At 42.5% G+C, this 17,517-nt stretch overlaps 1 protein-coding gene across 2 annotated transcripts in view; it reads left to right on the top strand.

The window, feature by feature from the left end:
* The window catches only part of CDYL (chromodomain Y like), a 175,950-nt gene extending 172,575 nt beyond the window's left edge, over nt 1-3,375 (top strand). For both annotated transcript variants that reach the window (XM_030928936.1, XM_030928935.1), the window contains one exon: nt 1,742-3,375. In XM_030928936.1, the coding sequence (XP_030784796.1) occupies nt 1,742-1,900 (159 nt within the window). In that variant the 3' untranslated portion in view covers nt 1,901-3,375. The remainder of the gene's footprint in view (nt 1-1,741) is intronic.
* Nucleotides 3,376-17,517: the final 14,142 nt, after the last annotated feature.

The following is a 17,517-nucleotide window of genomic DNA, read 5'->3' as shown; positions in this document are numbered from 1 at the left end:
ACATTTGAGATTATTCCTGAGTCCTTCACATTTGTCCTCAGCAGAGCACCTTCCCGTGAAGTCCTGCCAGAAGATACTGCTGCCACCACTGCCCCTATGCACACCTTGCCTTCCCTTTGCAAATACCCAAGAACCACAGAAATGAACTTCAGTCTGAAATGTCAGCAAGTTAGCAAATGTCCTGTGAAAATCACCAACAAACATGGACCTGACTCTTTCCTGGGTCCAGAGCCTTTCAGCCACATTATTAGCTTCTCCCCGCTTTCCCTCAGGGGGCCTAAGTTGTTTTTATTGTTGTTGTTGTTGTTGTTTGTGAGATGGAGTCTCACTCTGTCGCTCAAGCTTGAGTACAGTGGTGTAATCTCGGCTCATTGCAGCCTCAACCTCCCGGGTTCAAGTGATGCTCATGCCTCAGCCTCCCTAGTAGCTGGGACTACAGGCTTGCGCCACCACGCCTGGGTTATTTTTTATTTTCATTGGAGACGGAGTCTCACCATGTTGGCTAGGCTGGTCTCGAACTCCTGACCTCAAGTTGATCCACCCACCTCAGCCTCCCAAAGTGCTGTGATTACAGGCATGAGCCACTGCGCCCAGCCTCCTAAGCTTTTGTTTCATAAATGTGCTGAATAGGCCAGGCACAGTGGCTCCTGCCTGAAATCCCAGCACTTTGGGAGGCCGAAGAGGGCAGATCACTTGAGGTCAGGAGTTGGAGACCAGCCTGACCAACGTGGCAAAACCGCATCTGTACTAAAAATCCAAAAGTTGGCCAGGCTCGGTGGTGCGTGCCTGTAATCCCAACTACTCAAGAGGCTGAGGCAGGAGAATCGCTTGAACCCGGGAGGCGGAGGTTGCAGTGAGCAGAGATCACGCCACTGCTCTCCAGCCTGGGCAACAAAGCAAGACCCTGTGTCAAAAAAAAAAAAATACAAATAAATTGTTTTCTTAAATGTGTGTTTTGTTTTGTTTTGTTTTGTTTTTTGTGAGGCGGAATCTCGCTTTGTCGCCCAGGCTGGAGTGCAGTGGCCGGATCTCAGCTCACTGCAAGCTCCGCCTCCCGGGCCCACGCCATTCTCCTGCCTCAGCCTCCAGAGTAGCTGGGACCACAGGCGCCCGCCACCGCACCCGGCTAATTTTTTTGTATTTTTAGTAGAGACGGGGTTTCACCATGTTAGCCAGGATGGTCTCGATCTCCTGACCTTGTGATCCGCCCGCCTCAGCCTCCCAAAGTGCTGGGATTACAGGCGTGAGCCACTGCGCCCGGCTGAATGTGTTTCTAACAAAATTGCATTTGGCTAATTATAAGATACGAAATGTTTAATATTAACTGGCACGACTCCCATCTAAACTGTCCCAGGCAGACAAGCAACCCTCATTATGAAAATTACATTTTGTTTAGAAATATTCCCTCAACAGGCATCCTCAGAGCTTTCTGGGCATCAGCAGAACAGACGTCCAGTTCGGGGGTCCACGCCAGTGTGTGGCAGTATGCAGCGCAGGCTGGATGCCAACAGCCCAGCTCTCCTTTGAAATGAGCCATTTTGAAGTTAAGAATGTACCCAGTGCCTAGTGTGAAATGTGCTTTATACATATATTAGGCCTAACATATTGTGAGAAAATGTCTGGTAACCTTTTGAACAGGTGATTGTTGGAATTGGACGATTGCCTCCATAAATGTGGAGGCACAAGGGGCCCGTGTCTGCCCGCATGCACCCTGCTAACTAGCTCTTGTTTTCTGGTGCAGGTGCTTGAGGAATCCAAAGCCCTTGTGCGCTGCAACATGAAGATGGAGCTGGAGCAGGCCAACGAGAGGGAGTGTGAGGTGCTGAAGAAAATCTGGGGCTCGGCCCAGGGGATGGACTCCATGTTAAAGTACTTGCAGAGGAAGATCGATGAGTTCTGAGTGTCGGGCTGCCCACGGGTGACACCGGGATCGGGCTGAGCAGAACGTCACTGGCTCCAGTTGCCCTGATCCATTCTCACAGCCTGAGACAAGCTCACCCGTAGCTTACGCTTGGAAGCAGGACTGGGAACATCCACGCTATTTATTATCAAGGAGTTTTAAAGTACTGTAACCTTAAATAACTACAAAGCTTCTTTGTCCAAACGTCATTATTTTATACTTAGATACACGCAAGTGTAAAAGTATAAAGATGGGCACTAGACTGCTCTTAGAAGCTCTAATTTGTGTTCTCTTTGGCTAGTACTGTATAAAAACAGAATTGTGTTTTATTGGTTTTGGATGACAGAAAAGTCTGGAATAATGTTTGTTTTCCTCATTTCTTCCTTCTAGAACACAGAATCTACAGGGGTATTAGCCAGCCTCACCTGCCCTGCCCCACATAGAGACACAGTGATCTGAGGCGTTGGCTTTTTCTCTAAGAAGGTACAGATACCTCAGATTCGGGAAACTCTAAATCGAAAGACTTAGCTTCTAGGATAAATACTTCGGATGAAAAATCCACTGAGAAGCTTACCCCCAAACCAGACATATGCTTAGGATTCAGGCCGAGATATCAGTTGGTTTCCGCTTCTTTTTTAAATATGTCCAGTTCTTACCCAGTTAACATGAAGAAACCGCTGTCTCTAGAAGAAAGCTTGTTTTGCAGTATTAGTGAATCACTGAATAGCTTAAGTATGACTAAGTTATAAGTTAGTCTTTAGTGGGTTTTAAATAGTTTTTCTGACCCTTCTGAAAAATAACTACATAAGTGCTTCTTGTTGCTGGGTGAGAAATACTACTTTATAGACAGTTTTGGTTTTCTATTTGCAGATATGATTGATGTATTACACCAAAATAAAATATTTTTATGTTTATAAAATGTAATTTTTAGGTTCACTTAGAATATATTTTATTTAATAAGTTAAAATTCTTTTGGCACACTATTAAATGCAAAAACTCCTTTCAGAACAAAAAAGAACTACCTTATATTCAACATTTAATGTTCTTGGTCTCTGCTTTTACGTCTCTACAGTATACTGAGTTCAGTATGGTGTCCAAGAGTGCCCTGTGTGGATAGACACGTGTGCTCCTTCCAGGAGTGGGTACTGATTCCAGACTCCAGATGCCTTAGTTAGGCTTCTGAGCTTGCAATCATATTGAATGTATGAAGAGCGAAATAAAATCAAATTCTTATTTTTGTACAGTTTTGAAGTTTATACTTAGAACTGACCACCTCCCCGGCCACGTGGAGAGCTGTACAGTGTGTAAATCTGCCTTTATCTTGGATTGATTAGTACAGTATTTTTGCATCTGTGGGACCTACCTTTTCGTTCAGTAGTTTGAACTATATATAAACTGTACAATCTGTAAAGTTTTTATAGAATAAATATTCAGCTGTGAAAACTGGTTAAATAAAACTAATATTTCTTAACACATTTGAAATGTTTCTCTGATTCTTGTGAGATTTCTCCTGAGATGTTTTCCCTCTTTGTGTGTGTGTGAAATATACATGTGTGTGTGTGTGAAATATACATATGTGTGTGTGTGTGAAATATACATATGTGTGTGTGAAATATACATGTGTGTGTGTGAAACATACATGTGTGTGTGTGTGAAATATACATGTGTGTGTGTGTGAAATATACGTGTGTGTGTGTGAAATATACATATATGTGTGTAAAGCATCTGTACAGTGTAATGGAATGAAACCCTGCATACTATCACCTGGGCAGGACCCACAATTTGACCAGTATCCTGCCTGGTCACCTTCACCCAGGTGACCATTTCCTGAATTTGTGTCCATCATCCACTTCTCCTTCAAAGAACTTATTCCTAAAATAAATTACTTTTCTACATATTTTTAACCTTTATATCACAAAAAAGCTTCTGTGACTGACTGCATTCAGTGTTAACATTTTCTCTTACATAGAGTTGTAACTTACGCCTCTTCTACCCAAACCTGTCATGTGGCTATTTTCACTCCTGTTTTGCAGATGAGAAACCTGAAGAATTAAACACATGCCCGAGGTCACGTAGGTAATTTGATCAGGAGTAGCACCAAGCTTTTATCCAAGGTCGATGTGGCAAAGCACATATTCTGACAAAGACACCAAGATGTCTGTTGTAGAATTTACAAATAGGGAACCAAGTAAAATCTCCATCATCTGAGACTTTGCATCCTCTGGGGCTTGTGAGCCACCTCCCCTTTTTCTGAAGCAAATCTTCCACCTCTCAACTTCTTGCACAAGAACTGAACCCAACTAGAAGTAGCACTGGCGACAGCAGTGAAGTTCTGTTTTGTGCCCCGTGTGGGTGAGGAGGAAGGGAAATGTGACTGCTCAGGTGGGTGCAAGTCTCGGTCCAACTTTAGAGGAGAATTTGACAGTAACTGTCAAATACAAAAAACCCAGACCCAGCAACTCCATCTATAAGGATTCATCTTAAGGAACGAGTGGTAGGAAAGGTAGGAAATAGGAAAATAAAGATATGTATGCAGTTAAGTTCATCTCAGGATTGTTCCTGACAGTGAAGCATTGGAAACTGCATTCATGTTCATCAGTAGGGTTTTGGTTAAATAATTGTGCACCACCACCACAGTGGAATACACATTTATTGAAAAAGAATGTTGATGAAATCTTAGGTTTAAAAAAAAAACTATGCTTTAAAAAACTTTTCAGGATATGCATGAAAATATATTAACTTGTATATATATCAAGTTCTCTCCTCTAGAGCTTCCTAGCTCCTCGGCTTAAGACTGCTCAGCCCCTCAAAGCCAAAGTCGGGAGCCTGTTACCTCTGAGATCCAGAGACAGGCACAACACCCAGGCGGCCTTGCTTCCTCAACCATGAGTGTAACAGTGACGGTGGCACTTACACTGCAGTGTAGACCAGGCTCACTTCAAGACACTTGTCCATTTGCTCATTCAGGTTTTTGAGATTATTTTGCAGAGAATATTAATGTAATACACGTTAATACGCTCTTCCCAGATCCACTCACTGAGCCCATCTGGTGGCATCTCTGTACCTCTCCTGTAGCTCATGGCCTTCCTGTCCTAGCATCACTCTATAAAATGAGAGCTCTCAAAAAGTCTTTAGGCAGGCTGATTTAATTTGTGATGTCCCCAGCAAAACTAGTGACAGCTACAGAAATGAGAAGAACCCAGAACTCTGACAGTCTTGGAGGGAAAGGCGTGCCAACTACGTAAACGGGACTGTAGATGGCCTCAGACTGGGGCTGCTCCCATTCTCTCACCCCGTATTTGGTCAAGAGGGAGTGAGGGGTGCCCCCAGTCTCTGGGCACAGCAGGTGCGTAGGGGGCTAGGGCCAGCCTCATGGCCAACTCCCTCTCTTGTTGGGCCCCATCAGAGGCTCCAACCCACTTGTACACTACTTACTTGTTACACTAGTATGAACATACTCGTTCGTACTTGTAGACCATCAGACTCGTTAATACTCGTTATACGAGTATGAACAAGCGTTACAGCTTCTCCAAAAGAAGAAAATCAAGTTCTCTCCCCTAGAGGTAAATATAAATATTTATAAATCTTCTAAAAGAAGAAAATATATTTTCTGTGAGTTGCAAGAGAATTGGCACCTGCCGTATAGTGACACACAGCTTAAGAGGGAAAAACCCTGGGACAGGGTTCTGTCATTGCCTTAGGGAAACTCAGTCTCTGCTTTTCCCAGATCTACTCACTGAGCCATCTGGTGGCCTTTCTGTACTGACCTCTTCTGGAACCAACTTTCCCCGGCTCGTGGCCTTCCTGTCCTAGCGTGCAGACAGCTTTCTGAGACTTTTCTGACACAATAGCCCCAGGTCTGTGCCCCACCAAGTGTGAGAAGCTGTTTCCAAGCTGAAGCTTTTCAAATGGACTCCAGGACATGCCAGGGAGTCCTGCCCTCTAGAGGAAAGGAGAGACTCGGGCAGGTGAAAGCACTTCTCTGGGAACATGAGGCCCTGGAGTACAGCCAAGAACTAGGGAGGAGAGATCGCTGATGTTTCATGCACCAGTTTAACTTTACATGTGAAGAAACCGAGGCCCAGAAGAGTCAGGCAACTTGCCCAGCATCACACAGCCTTTTGGTGATGTCGCACCTGGGAAGAGAGGTCTACACTCCACTGCTCTATGCACTCTTCCCTTGAGTGAGAAGGCGAGGAGGGGACCAATGGCCTGCAGTGTTCAGCCCATCCTGACATCCCATAAGCCTGTAATTCTCTGCAAGTGAGAGTGGTGGGGCAGCATGGCAGAACGGGTGGTTCCAGCCTGCTCAGTGGCTCTGGATTTAGGGTTATTTTCAAGTCAAGGCTAAACTTACCAGGTAATTCTGATGGTCTACAAGCTTTCTGCCTCTGTAAGAGCTGGACCAGCCCACCGAGCTTCCTCAATACTAACTAGCATTTAAAAATAAATACCTTCACTATTTGGCAACAGGGGAAAGGCTGACTATATCACAGGAATCCTCTCCCTCTTCCCTAGGGAACATTCTGACAGTGTGTCTGAAGAAGGCAACGAATGTCTGCTTTGGTGAAAATGACATTCAATGATTTCAACCCAGGTTTAAAATTTACTTTTTTGGCAGGATAAAAGACTAGCATTTCAAAGTTTAAAATCTGTTTTATGAGCTTAGAGTCATAAGCAGTTAAATGGCTAATAAATGGTTTAATACAGGCATTAGAATAAAAGCTAAGATCTAATGTATTTAACATGAATTCTTATTTTCCTAAATTTTATATGCTAAAACTGGGCAAATTATATACATATCTATTTATATCACCTAGATGGAACACACTGCATAGGACAACTAGACAGAGGATCAACAAAGAAATAGAAGACTTGAACATTTTCAACCATCTAGACCTAACACACCTATACAACCCTTCATCCAACAAGAGCAGAGTGCATATTCTTCTCAAGTGCACCTGGGACATTCTCCAGGATACATCATATGTGATGCAATAAAACAAGAAAAAAGTCTTAAAATCTTTAAATGATTAAAATCATACAAAGTATGTCCTCCAACCTCAATGGAATGCAATGAGATATCAGTAACAAAGAAATGTGGAGAATTCAAAAACATGTGGAAATTAAACAACATTCCTAAATAACAAATGTGTCAAAGAAGGAAACCACCAGAGAAATTAGAAAATATTTTGAGATGAATGAAGATGAAGACACAACATAACAAAATTTATGTAATGAATTATATAATAAAACATCTATATGAGAAAAGTAGATGCTAAATCAATAACCTAATCTTCTACCTTAAGAAACTAGAAATAAAGAATAGCAAACTAAACCCATAGCAAGTACAAGGAAAGAAATGAAGATTAGAGTAGGAATATGTAAAATGAAGTATAGAAAAATCGTAGAAAGAAAAATCTATGAAACCTAAAGTCATTTCTTGGAAAAGATCAACAAAATTAACAAATTTTGGTTAGACTGACCAATGAAATAAGAGAATATTCAAATCACCAAAACAGAGACACTACTACCAACCTTACAGAAATAAAAAGAACTGTAAGAGAGTACTATGAGTAATCGTATCCCAACAAATTAGATTAGCTAAATGAAATGGACAAATTCCTAGAAAGACACAAACTATTGAAATTGACTCAAGAAGAAAGAAAAAACTAAAATAGACTAAAAGATGGAATCTGCTGTCAAAAGAACTTTCTGCGAAGAAGAGCCCAGCACTACATGGCTTCACTCATAAATTCTGTCAAATGTTTAAAAAGGAACACAAACTCTTCCAAAAAGTAAGAGGAGCGAATGCTTCCTTACCTCTATAAGTCTAGTGTTGCCCTAATACCAACACCAGACAAAGCCATCACAAGAAAACTATAGACCATGTAGATTATCTATTTATGTTGACATTTTTTATTAATACAAATGCAGATATTCTCAATGAAATAATCTGACAACATATAAAATTTATATGTACACCATTACCAAGTAGGATTTATCCCAGGAATGCAACGTTGGCTCAACCGAAATCAACAAAAATCAATGAACACAATATACCATATTAATAAAAGATAAAATCATATATCTCAATTTAAGAAAAGTGTTTGACAAAATCCAACAGCCATCACAATGAAAACACACAATAAACTAGGAATAGAAAAATTTCCTCAACCTCATAAAAGGTATCTATTAAAAACCCACAGCTAACATTATACTTAATGGAGAGACTAAAAGCTTTTACCTTAAAATCAGTAACAAGGCAAAACTGTTTGCTATTGCCACTTTGATTCAACGTTGTACTGAAAGTTCTAGTCAGAGCAATTAGACAAGAAACAGAAGTAAAATGCATCCAGATTTGTTGAGGAAAAGGTAAAACTATTTGCAGATAACATGATTTTAAATATAGAAAATGCTAAAGAAGCCACAAGAAATTATTAAAACTAGTAAGTTCAGTAAGGTTGCAGGGTATAAGGTTAGTTTACAAAAATTAGTTCTATTTATAAACACTAACAATAAATCATTTGAAAATGAAATTAAGAAAATTCCTTTTATAATCAAAACAGTATAAAATATTTAGGAATAAATTAACCAAAGAAGTACAAGTTGGCCAGGCATGGTGGTTCACGCCTGTCATCCCAGCAGTTTGGGAGGCCAAGGTGAGCAGATTACCCTGAGGTCAGGAGTTCGAGACCAGCCTGGCCAACATGGTGAAACCCCATCTCTACTAAAAATTACAAAAATTAGCTGGCGTGATGCCGCACGCCTGTAATCCCAGGTACTTGGGAGGCTGAGACAGGAGAAACACGTGAACCCGGGAGGCGGAGGTTGCAGTGAGCCAAGATTGCACCACTGCACTCTAGCCTAGGGGACAGAGCGAAACACCTTCTCAAAAAACAAACAAAAAAAATGAAGTGCAAGCTTTATGCACCAAAAACTACAAAACATTGCTGGAAGAAATTAAAGAAGACAAATAAATGAAAATACGAATTGGAAGACTTAACATTTTTAAGCTGGTAAAACTAAATTTACAGATTCATTGAAATCCCTATCAAATTCTAGTTGCCATTTTGGCAGAAGTGAACAAGCTGGTCTTAAAATTCATATGGAAATGGAAGGGGCCCAGAATAGCCTAAACACACTTGAAAGTGAAGAGCAAAGTTGCTCTTTCTGGTTTCAAAACTTACTACAAAGCCACAGGAAAATCGAGATAATATGGTATGAGCATAAAGATAGATGTAGAGATTGGCTGGGCGCGGTGGCTCACGCCTGTAATCCCAGCACTTTGGGAGGCCAAGACGGACGGATCACGAGGTCAGGAGATCGAGACCATCCTGGCTAACACGGTGAAACCCCGTCTCTACCAAAAATTCAAAAAATTAGCCGGGTGCGGTGGCGGGCACCTGTAGTCCCAGCTACAGGGGAGACTGAGGCAGGAGAATGGCGTGAACCCAGGAGGCGGCGCTTGCAGTGAGCCAAGATTGCACCACTGCACTCCAGCCTGGGCGACAGAGCGAGACTCTGTCTCAAAAAATAAAGATAGATGTAGAGATCAATGAAACAGAATTGAAAGTCCAGAAATAAACCCATACATCTATAGTCAACTGATTTTCAACAGGAGTGCCAAGACCATTCAATGGAGAAAGAATAGTCTTTTCCACAAACGATGCTGGAACAACTAGATATCCATATGCAAAAGAGTGAAATTGGACACTTATCTCATACCATATACAAAAACTAAAGTGGATCAAAAACCTAAATGTAAGCATAACATTCTTAGAAGCAAGCATGGGTGTACAACTTCATGATCTTGGATTAGGCAACAATTTTCATTAGATATGGTATATTTTAGCTCAAAATATTAATAGATACATTCAACAAAAATGGACTAAATTCTTCTGTGAAAGACAAATATTTTCAGGCTGTACTCAAAATGTATTGACCTAAAGGTACACATATGCTGTTGACAAATAAAAAACCACACATCTGAAACTGAAAAGTTGAAAGTAAAAAGGTAGAAAATAGATACTGTGCAAATGATAACCAAACAAAAGCTGGTGTAGCTATACTAATATCAAAATATCTATTAAAGCAAAAAGCATGCTCGGCAACAAAAAGACAACCCAAGTTTTTAAATGGGCAAAGGATCTTAAAAGACATTTCTCCAAAGATATATGAATGACCAATAACCACAAAGATGCTCTGGCCGGGCACAGTGGCTCAAATATGTAATCCCAGCTCCTCAGGAGGCTAAGGTGGGAGGATTGCTTGAGGCCAGGAATACAAGACCAGCCTGGACAACGTGGCAAATCCCTGTCTCTACAAAAACTCCAAAAATTAGCTGGGTGTGGTGGCATGCACCTGTAATCCCAGCTACTCAGGAGGCTGAGGTGGGAGAATCGCTTGAGCCCAGCAGGCAGAGTTTGCAGTGAACTGCAATTGCGCCACTGCCCTCCAGCCTGGGTGACAGAGCAAGCCTCTGCCACAAAAAAAAAAAAAAAAAGAAAAGAAAAGAAAAAGAAAAGATGCTTAATGTCATTAGCCACTATAGAAATGCAAATCAAACTACAATAAGATATCACTTTATCCCACTAGAATGACTATAAGAGGAAAATACCAAAAACTGAACTAGTAAGTTCAATTATAATAACAATAACAAATGTTGATGGAAATGTGAACAATTGAAATCCTCCCACATTTGCTGATGAAAATGTAAATTGGTACAGCCACAGTAGAAAACTGCTTGATATTTCCTCACACTGGCATAAGGATGATGTTAAACTTCTTGAGGAAATCTTACAGCCTTGCAATTCCACGTCTAGTATATATCCAAGAGAATTAAAGACAGGTGCTCAAATACTTCTCTGTGAATGCTCATACTAGCATTATTCATAATAGCCACCAAATATTCACCAACTGAAGAAAGGATAAACAATGAATTGGCATATCCAATGGAATGTTATTTGGCAATACAGATTAAGGAATGAAGTATTGATACATGCTACAGTGTGGTTGAACCTTGAAACCATTATGCTAAGTGAAAGAAGCCAGATGCAAAAGGCCACATATTGTATGATTCCATTTATATAAAATGCCAAGGATTGGTAAATCCATAGAAACAGAAAATAGATTCGTGGTTGCCAAGGACTGGGGGTGACACGGGGCAATTGGAGTGGGGAGTGGCAGGTACGGGTTTTTACTTGGGGGGTATGAAAATGTTCTGGAATTAAATGATGGTAATGTTCACACAACCTTGTAAATATCCTTTAAAAATGGAATTGTATGCTTTTAAATGGTTAATTTTTTATGTTGTTTCAATTATATCTCAATTTTTTGAGTATGTGTGTATATTATATATATAATTCTCTAAACTAACATAAGGAGACTATGGAAAAATACTTAACTGATCCTAAATATGCAAGAAACATGTGAAAAAGGAATATGGACTGGCAGGACAAATAATAACACATAGCAAATATGTGATATTGTATCTCAAAATATTAACAAATACATTAAATAAAAAGAGACTAAATTCTTGTGTGAAAGCCAAAATTTTCAGGCTGTATTCAAAATATTTTGACCTAGATATCCATATATGCTGTTGACAAGAAAACATATCAGAAACTGAAAAGTTGAAAGTAAAAAGGTAGAAAATATATACTGTGCAAACAACGACCAGACAAAAACTGGTGTAGCTATGCTGGTATCAAAATATCTATTAAAGCAGAAAGTATGGGAGGAAAAAGGTTTTCATAATGACAGCAGACTAAGTTCTATTGAAAGATATATAGTTCCAAATTTGTGTGCGCCTCGTTACTTATCCTCAGAGAAGAAGAAGAAAAAGAAGAAGCAAAAAAGGGAGAAGGAGGAGGAGGAGGAGTAGAAGAAAGAGGAGGAGGAAGAGGAGGAGGAGGAAAAGGAGAAAGAAGGAGCAGGAGGAGAAAGAGGAGGAGGAGGAAGAAGAGGAGCAGGAGGAGAAGGAGAAGGAGAAGGAAGTGTGGTCAGCAGCTTCTAAACTGGCTCCCAGTGATCCCGACCTCCTGCTCTTCACATCTGTGTATGATGTGGGGCTAGACCTGGTGACTTGCTTCTAACAAACAGAACATGGCAAAAGCAGTCACTTCTGAAATCTGGCTGTAAAAGACTGTGACTTGTGGCTGGTGCACACATGTTTTCTTTTTGCCTCCTTTGGCTGTCTTACTATGGGAGAGTCCAGCTGCCATGCTGGGAGGTGCCCTGAGGAGAGGCCCATGAGCCAAGGGACAGAGGGCGACCTCCCACCAACATCCAGTGAGGAACTGAGGCACTCGGTGGAACAACCCACAAGCCTCTTGGTCCTGCCAGCGCCCACAGGAGCGGGCTTGGGAGAGAATCCTTTCCCAGTCCAGCCCGGTTCGCCCTTTAACCACAGCCCTGGAGAGACCTCTAGACAGAGGATCCAGCTAAGCTACATCTGGATTTTCGTTCCAGAAAGTGTGAGTTAGGGGGTAATTTGCTATTCAACAATGGACAACTAATACAACCAGGGTGGTCATTCTCACAGCTCACTTTTGATAAATATACAGATAGATATAGAGATAGATTGATAGAGAGAGAGAGAGAGAGAGATAAATACAAACATAGACATTGATATAGATGGGGTCTCAGACAAAATTTTCATCTTCACCTCCTGTAACTGCTTGCTAAAATAGTCTATTCTCTGCATTTAAATGTCCCTTTATGTGGGACTGGATGTACAAATGATCTTATGCCCATACTGTGCAACTCTTTAAGAGAACATGTAGCGATGATGATGAATATTTATTACTGTCTTAGATGAAAATTACAATCAGCCCTATTTTTCAAATTAGAATTCTGAGACCAAAAGAGGTTATATAATTTACGTAAGGTCACCCCCCTAGTGAGGGCTGGAACAGAGATTTCATAGCAACCAAGCCACATCCAAGAAGAGCATTCTCTCCTTTTTCATCCTTTGGGCTCTATAGACCCCAGGGTAATGGTGTGTCATGAGCTCCTGGGCTTTCTCTTTCTATGACAATAAGTAAATGTGACGTTTCTTGCCCCTTGAATTTTAGAAGCAATTTGTAGACTTGTCATATGTCTGTTATTGTAGGTATTCTTGCTAGCCAAGCTGTCACTGTTGAGCTCCTGGGTGAAAGAAAATAACTAAGTTTTTAGACAAAACCTTGGTATATAAACTTTGGTTACTCACCGTCTTAAACTCAGGAATGCAATCCATTTGGAATATGTGCCATCACTCCTGATTCAAGCTTGTGCCTGACACTCGTTATCCTCAGCAGCAACTTCTCGGCAATTTCCATGATGAGGGACAGTTACGTTAGCACAGAAAAGACACCCAACTTTCAGTTTGATCATCACTAATTACCTCTAGTGGGTGTGATTATGAGAAACTTTTACTTTTCAAATCAATTGGGGAAATGTTTTAATTGTTACCAACATGTTTATGTGACTAATTCTTACAAAACATAACTCTAGATAGCTGCTTCTTGTCCCTGTCTCAAGCTTCCCCAAGGGGTTTTGCCTGAATATTTGGAAACTGATGCCCTCGGAGATATGAACATCAGCTCTGTTTCCCGTCTTCCTATTTAAAGACCTGGGCCGGGCATGGTGGCTCATGCCTGTAATCCCAGCACTTTGGGAAGCCAAGGCCAGGAGGATCGCTTGAGGCCAAGAGTTCAAGACCAGTCTGGGCAACATAGTAAGACCCCCCATCTCTGCCAAAAAGAAAAAATAAAAATAAATTAGCCAGACGTGGTGGTGCATACCTGTAGTTCCAGCTACTCAGGAGGCTGAGGTGGGTAGATTGCTTGAGTCTGGGAGGTCAAGGCTGCAGTGAACTGTGATCACACCACCGCACTTCAGCCTGGGTGACAGAGCGAGACTATGTCCACCCCCCCATAAAAAGATCTCAGTTCACCTGAGGGAGTCCTCTGGCTTGCTGGCTGGATGTTCCCTGTTTTAGAGGCGTTCACCCACGTGTCACCAGAGCTTTTTAGATTTTACTATGACGCAAACAATTTCCTCCCCAGGCCCTCAGTCACTCAGGGTCCATAGCCAGGTGTTTCTAAGAGTGGGGAGTGGGAGTCTTTCCAACATTTTGCTTTGGGGCTCAGCTTTACTGCTCCTCTCTCTTTTTCCTCTGGAGCTGGCGCTCAGAGATGGTGAGAGCCCTGTGCTGATGAGGTGTGGTCCTGGTGTGGGGACCCATCGCACCCCAGCAGCCCCGATTCCCACCGAAGACTTCGGCTGGCCGCCAGCAACAACAATTGATCAGCAGAGAGCCCGTGAGAGGCAGAGTCAATGGTCCAGGGCCAGCGGGCCTCCCGCAAAAGGCTGCACAGGTCAGCAGTCGGCTACCGTCGTTTGGTAAAAGGAAAGATAATCTGTTGATTTTTATGCCTTGCTGTAAATGTCTGCCGGTAGCAATCTGTTAGTGTGACAGCCACCACTGTGTTTTATTTTTCTGTATCACTAGAGATATTCTTTGGAGCTTTAAAGCCTCCTGCAGTGAGAAACTATTACATAAACACTGTTTGGAGAGAAGAAAATTCCCTGTGATTCTTGTTCTCTAGAGGTGTGTGGTGATCATTAGAACCACAATCCTCAGCTCTGTCCTGGGGCCCCAGATATTGTTCGTTCCCTTGGTGTGTTAACCCCCGAGCCCTTCATTCTCCATTTTTAAATTTCCCCTGAAGAAGGAAAGAAGATATTTGCATTGCCTGTGAAGACAGGGATCCTGGGGTGAGCCCTGCAGATGGTGAAGTTCAAGCCACCAGCTCAGTGATCGTCGGGGCTGAAGGGTCGTGGGGAGGAGACAGATGCAGATTCAGGAGTCTGCCCTGCTCTGTGCACCTGGCACTTCTCTCCTCGGCTCAGGCCTTCCCGGATCCTGGAATATTGAACTTTAAGTGGTATCACAGTCACACTGCAGCCACAGAGTCAGGTCGTCTGAGTGTTGGTTTGTCTGTCTTGTGACAAGGACACAAAAGATCCATGGCTCCTGCAAGCGGGGAGGTTTGCGAAGAGGTGCACACTGCGCAATTAAAGTGTAACCTGAACCACTGCCCTGCAGACTGTGCCAGAGCTCGCACGTGTGTGCCTGTGGGGGTGTGTGTAGGTGCGCTCGCGGAGTGTATGTGTGTGTGAGCACGTGCATGTGTGCTGAGGGGATGTTAACAGCTTCACTGAGGGGTAACTGACATGCGATAACACTGTGTTCACAGTGTAGAATCTGACAAGTTTTGACGTACGCATATACCCATGAAATCATCACCACCCAATGAACACGTCCACCCCCCGTCTAAGCATTTTCCTGTGCTTCTTTGCAATCCCTCCCCCCTGCCCCTCCCACTCTGCCCCACCCCAGGCAACCATTGATCTGCCACAATACAAAGATTTGCAAACCACGTATAAACCGTTTCTGAGCCCAGCAGGCAAATACTTTCTTTTAGGAGGGTGGGCCTTTCACTGACTGTTCAAAATTCTCAATTCAAAGAGAGACGGGGAGGAAGGAGGAGAGGAAAGCCTGGCCTGGGCCCCTTCTGGGAGGCCTGGCCCTAACCACAACCCCAACTTGGCTCACGTGCCCTGGAACCTCTGCCCACAGGACAGCCCTGACTTCCCCTCTCCAAGCTTTGCAGGGCCCTCATTACCTTTCCTGGTCAGGCTCTGTACAATCTGGGACTCTTAGCCAGTCCCGACACCAAAACAACAAAAACCAGAGACGGGGTGGTGGCAGGGGCGGAGGGGGGGGGGTGATGGAGCCAATCACTGCAACCTCTCTCTCATCCCTGCAGTGCTGAGCTGCAAAACCAGGCACTTCTCTCTCTTTCCTTTCTTAGGGCTTTGCTCCTGGTGCTCTGCTCTTCTTCATTCTGGATCTCTCCTTTACTTGCTTCTCTCCCACCTTCTGCCACCCCTGCAGCCCATGGCAATGCAAACAGATTCATCCATGTCCTCAGTCTGTTTGCAGAACCACAGCCCAGGCCTGGCTCTGCTCAAGGACACCACACCTCCGTTCTCCAAGTCCCGCACCTGTGGGATGCAGGTGGGGCTGGGAATGGGCACTCCCCTGACCCCACTCCTGCATCCATCCAATCCCCCTCCGATGCAGGAAGGGTTCCAGATGTTGAGGAGCCATGGAAATTTTCCTGTGTACATATGGTGTTCCGGCTTGGGCAAATTATGATGAAGATGATTTCCCCACAAAATAGGAGAGAACATCTGTGATGGTGCCTGGTTCATATCTTAGCACAGTGTAGGCATCAGGACACTGAAGGGCTTACACAGGAGATTTACTGGGGTTATGGAAAAAACAAAACAGAAGAGTAGAGCTTAGTAGGCAGATGTAGATTTTAAAAGCTCTGTAAGAGATACATAAATATTTATTCAACAGGACACAAAAATCACTAACCCAAAAGAAAAAGATGGAAACATTAGATGATAGTAAAATTAAGAATTTCTTTTCATCAGTAAGAAAGTAACAAGGAATATACAGTAGCCAAAAGACCCATATCTGAAATATATAAAGAATTCCTACAACCTAGTAAGAAAAGATTTGATGATTCAATAGAAAAAAAAAAAAAAAAGAGCCAAAGAAATAAACAGCTAGAAATGGATGGCAGTGATGGTGGCACATCAACATGAATGTACCTGATGCCACTGAACTGCACACTGGTAAAAATGGGAGCTGGGTACAGGGGCTCATGCCTGCAATCCAAGCTACGCAGATGGCTGAGTAGATATAAAACCAGTTAAAAATTATAAAATAATTTAATTAATTGTAAAAAGAAAAAGAAATTAACAGCTGCTTCACAAAAGAAAGAAACAATGAAAGAAGGAAGGAAAAGGAAGGGAAGGAAGAAAGAAAAAAATGATGCAATTGGCCAAGAAGAAAATTAAAAATGCTCCACCTCATACGGCATCAACCAATTAAAACCACAGTGAGAAACAAATACTCACCTACCAGAATGGCTGAAACTAGAAGGATTGTTAATCCCAAGTGCTGGGAGAAATGTGAGGTAACTGAAATTCTCATACACTGCTGGCGAGAATGTAAAACAGCACAACCACGTGGGAAAACTCTTTGGCAGTATCTACTAACACCAGCATACTCCACCACCCAGAAATGCCACTCCTAGGCATAGACCCAAAAGAAACGTGAAAACGTGTTCACCAGTGATGTGTACGTGTCCATCAATGGGAGAATGGCTGGTCAGGTGCTGTGGCTCACGCCTGTAATCCCAGCACTTTGGGAGGCCAATCATTTGAGCCCAGGAGTTCGAGACCAGTCTGGGCAACATAGTAAGACCCCCATCTCTACAAAGAATTTTAAAAATTAGCTGGGCGTGGTCGTGCACACCTGTGGTCCTAGCTACTTAGGAAGCTGAGGCAGGAGAATCACTTGAGCCCAGGAGTCAGAGGCTGTAGTGAGTTATGTTTCAACACTGCACTCCAGCTGGGTGACAGAGCAAGCCCCTGTCTCTAAAACAAATAACAATAATAAGTTAATTTAAAAAAAACCCAGGAGAATGCCTAAATACATTTTAATAAACTTATAAATGAATTCTTATAGTAGTGAAAGTGGATCAGCA

This window comes from Rhinopithecus roxellana, chromosome 4 (genome assembly GCF_007565055.1).
Source record: "Rhinopithecus roxellana isolate Shanxi Qingling chromosome 4, ASM756505v1, whole genome shotgun sequence".
Taxonomy (NCBI): Eukaryota; Metazoa; Chordata; class Mammalia; order Primates; family Cercopithecidae; genus Rhinopithecus; species Rhinopithecus roxellana.
This window is presented reverse-complemented; position numbering and strand designations above follow the sequence as displayed.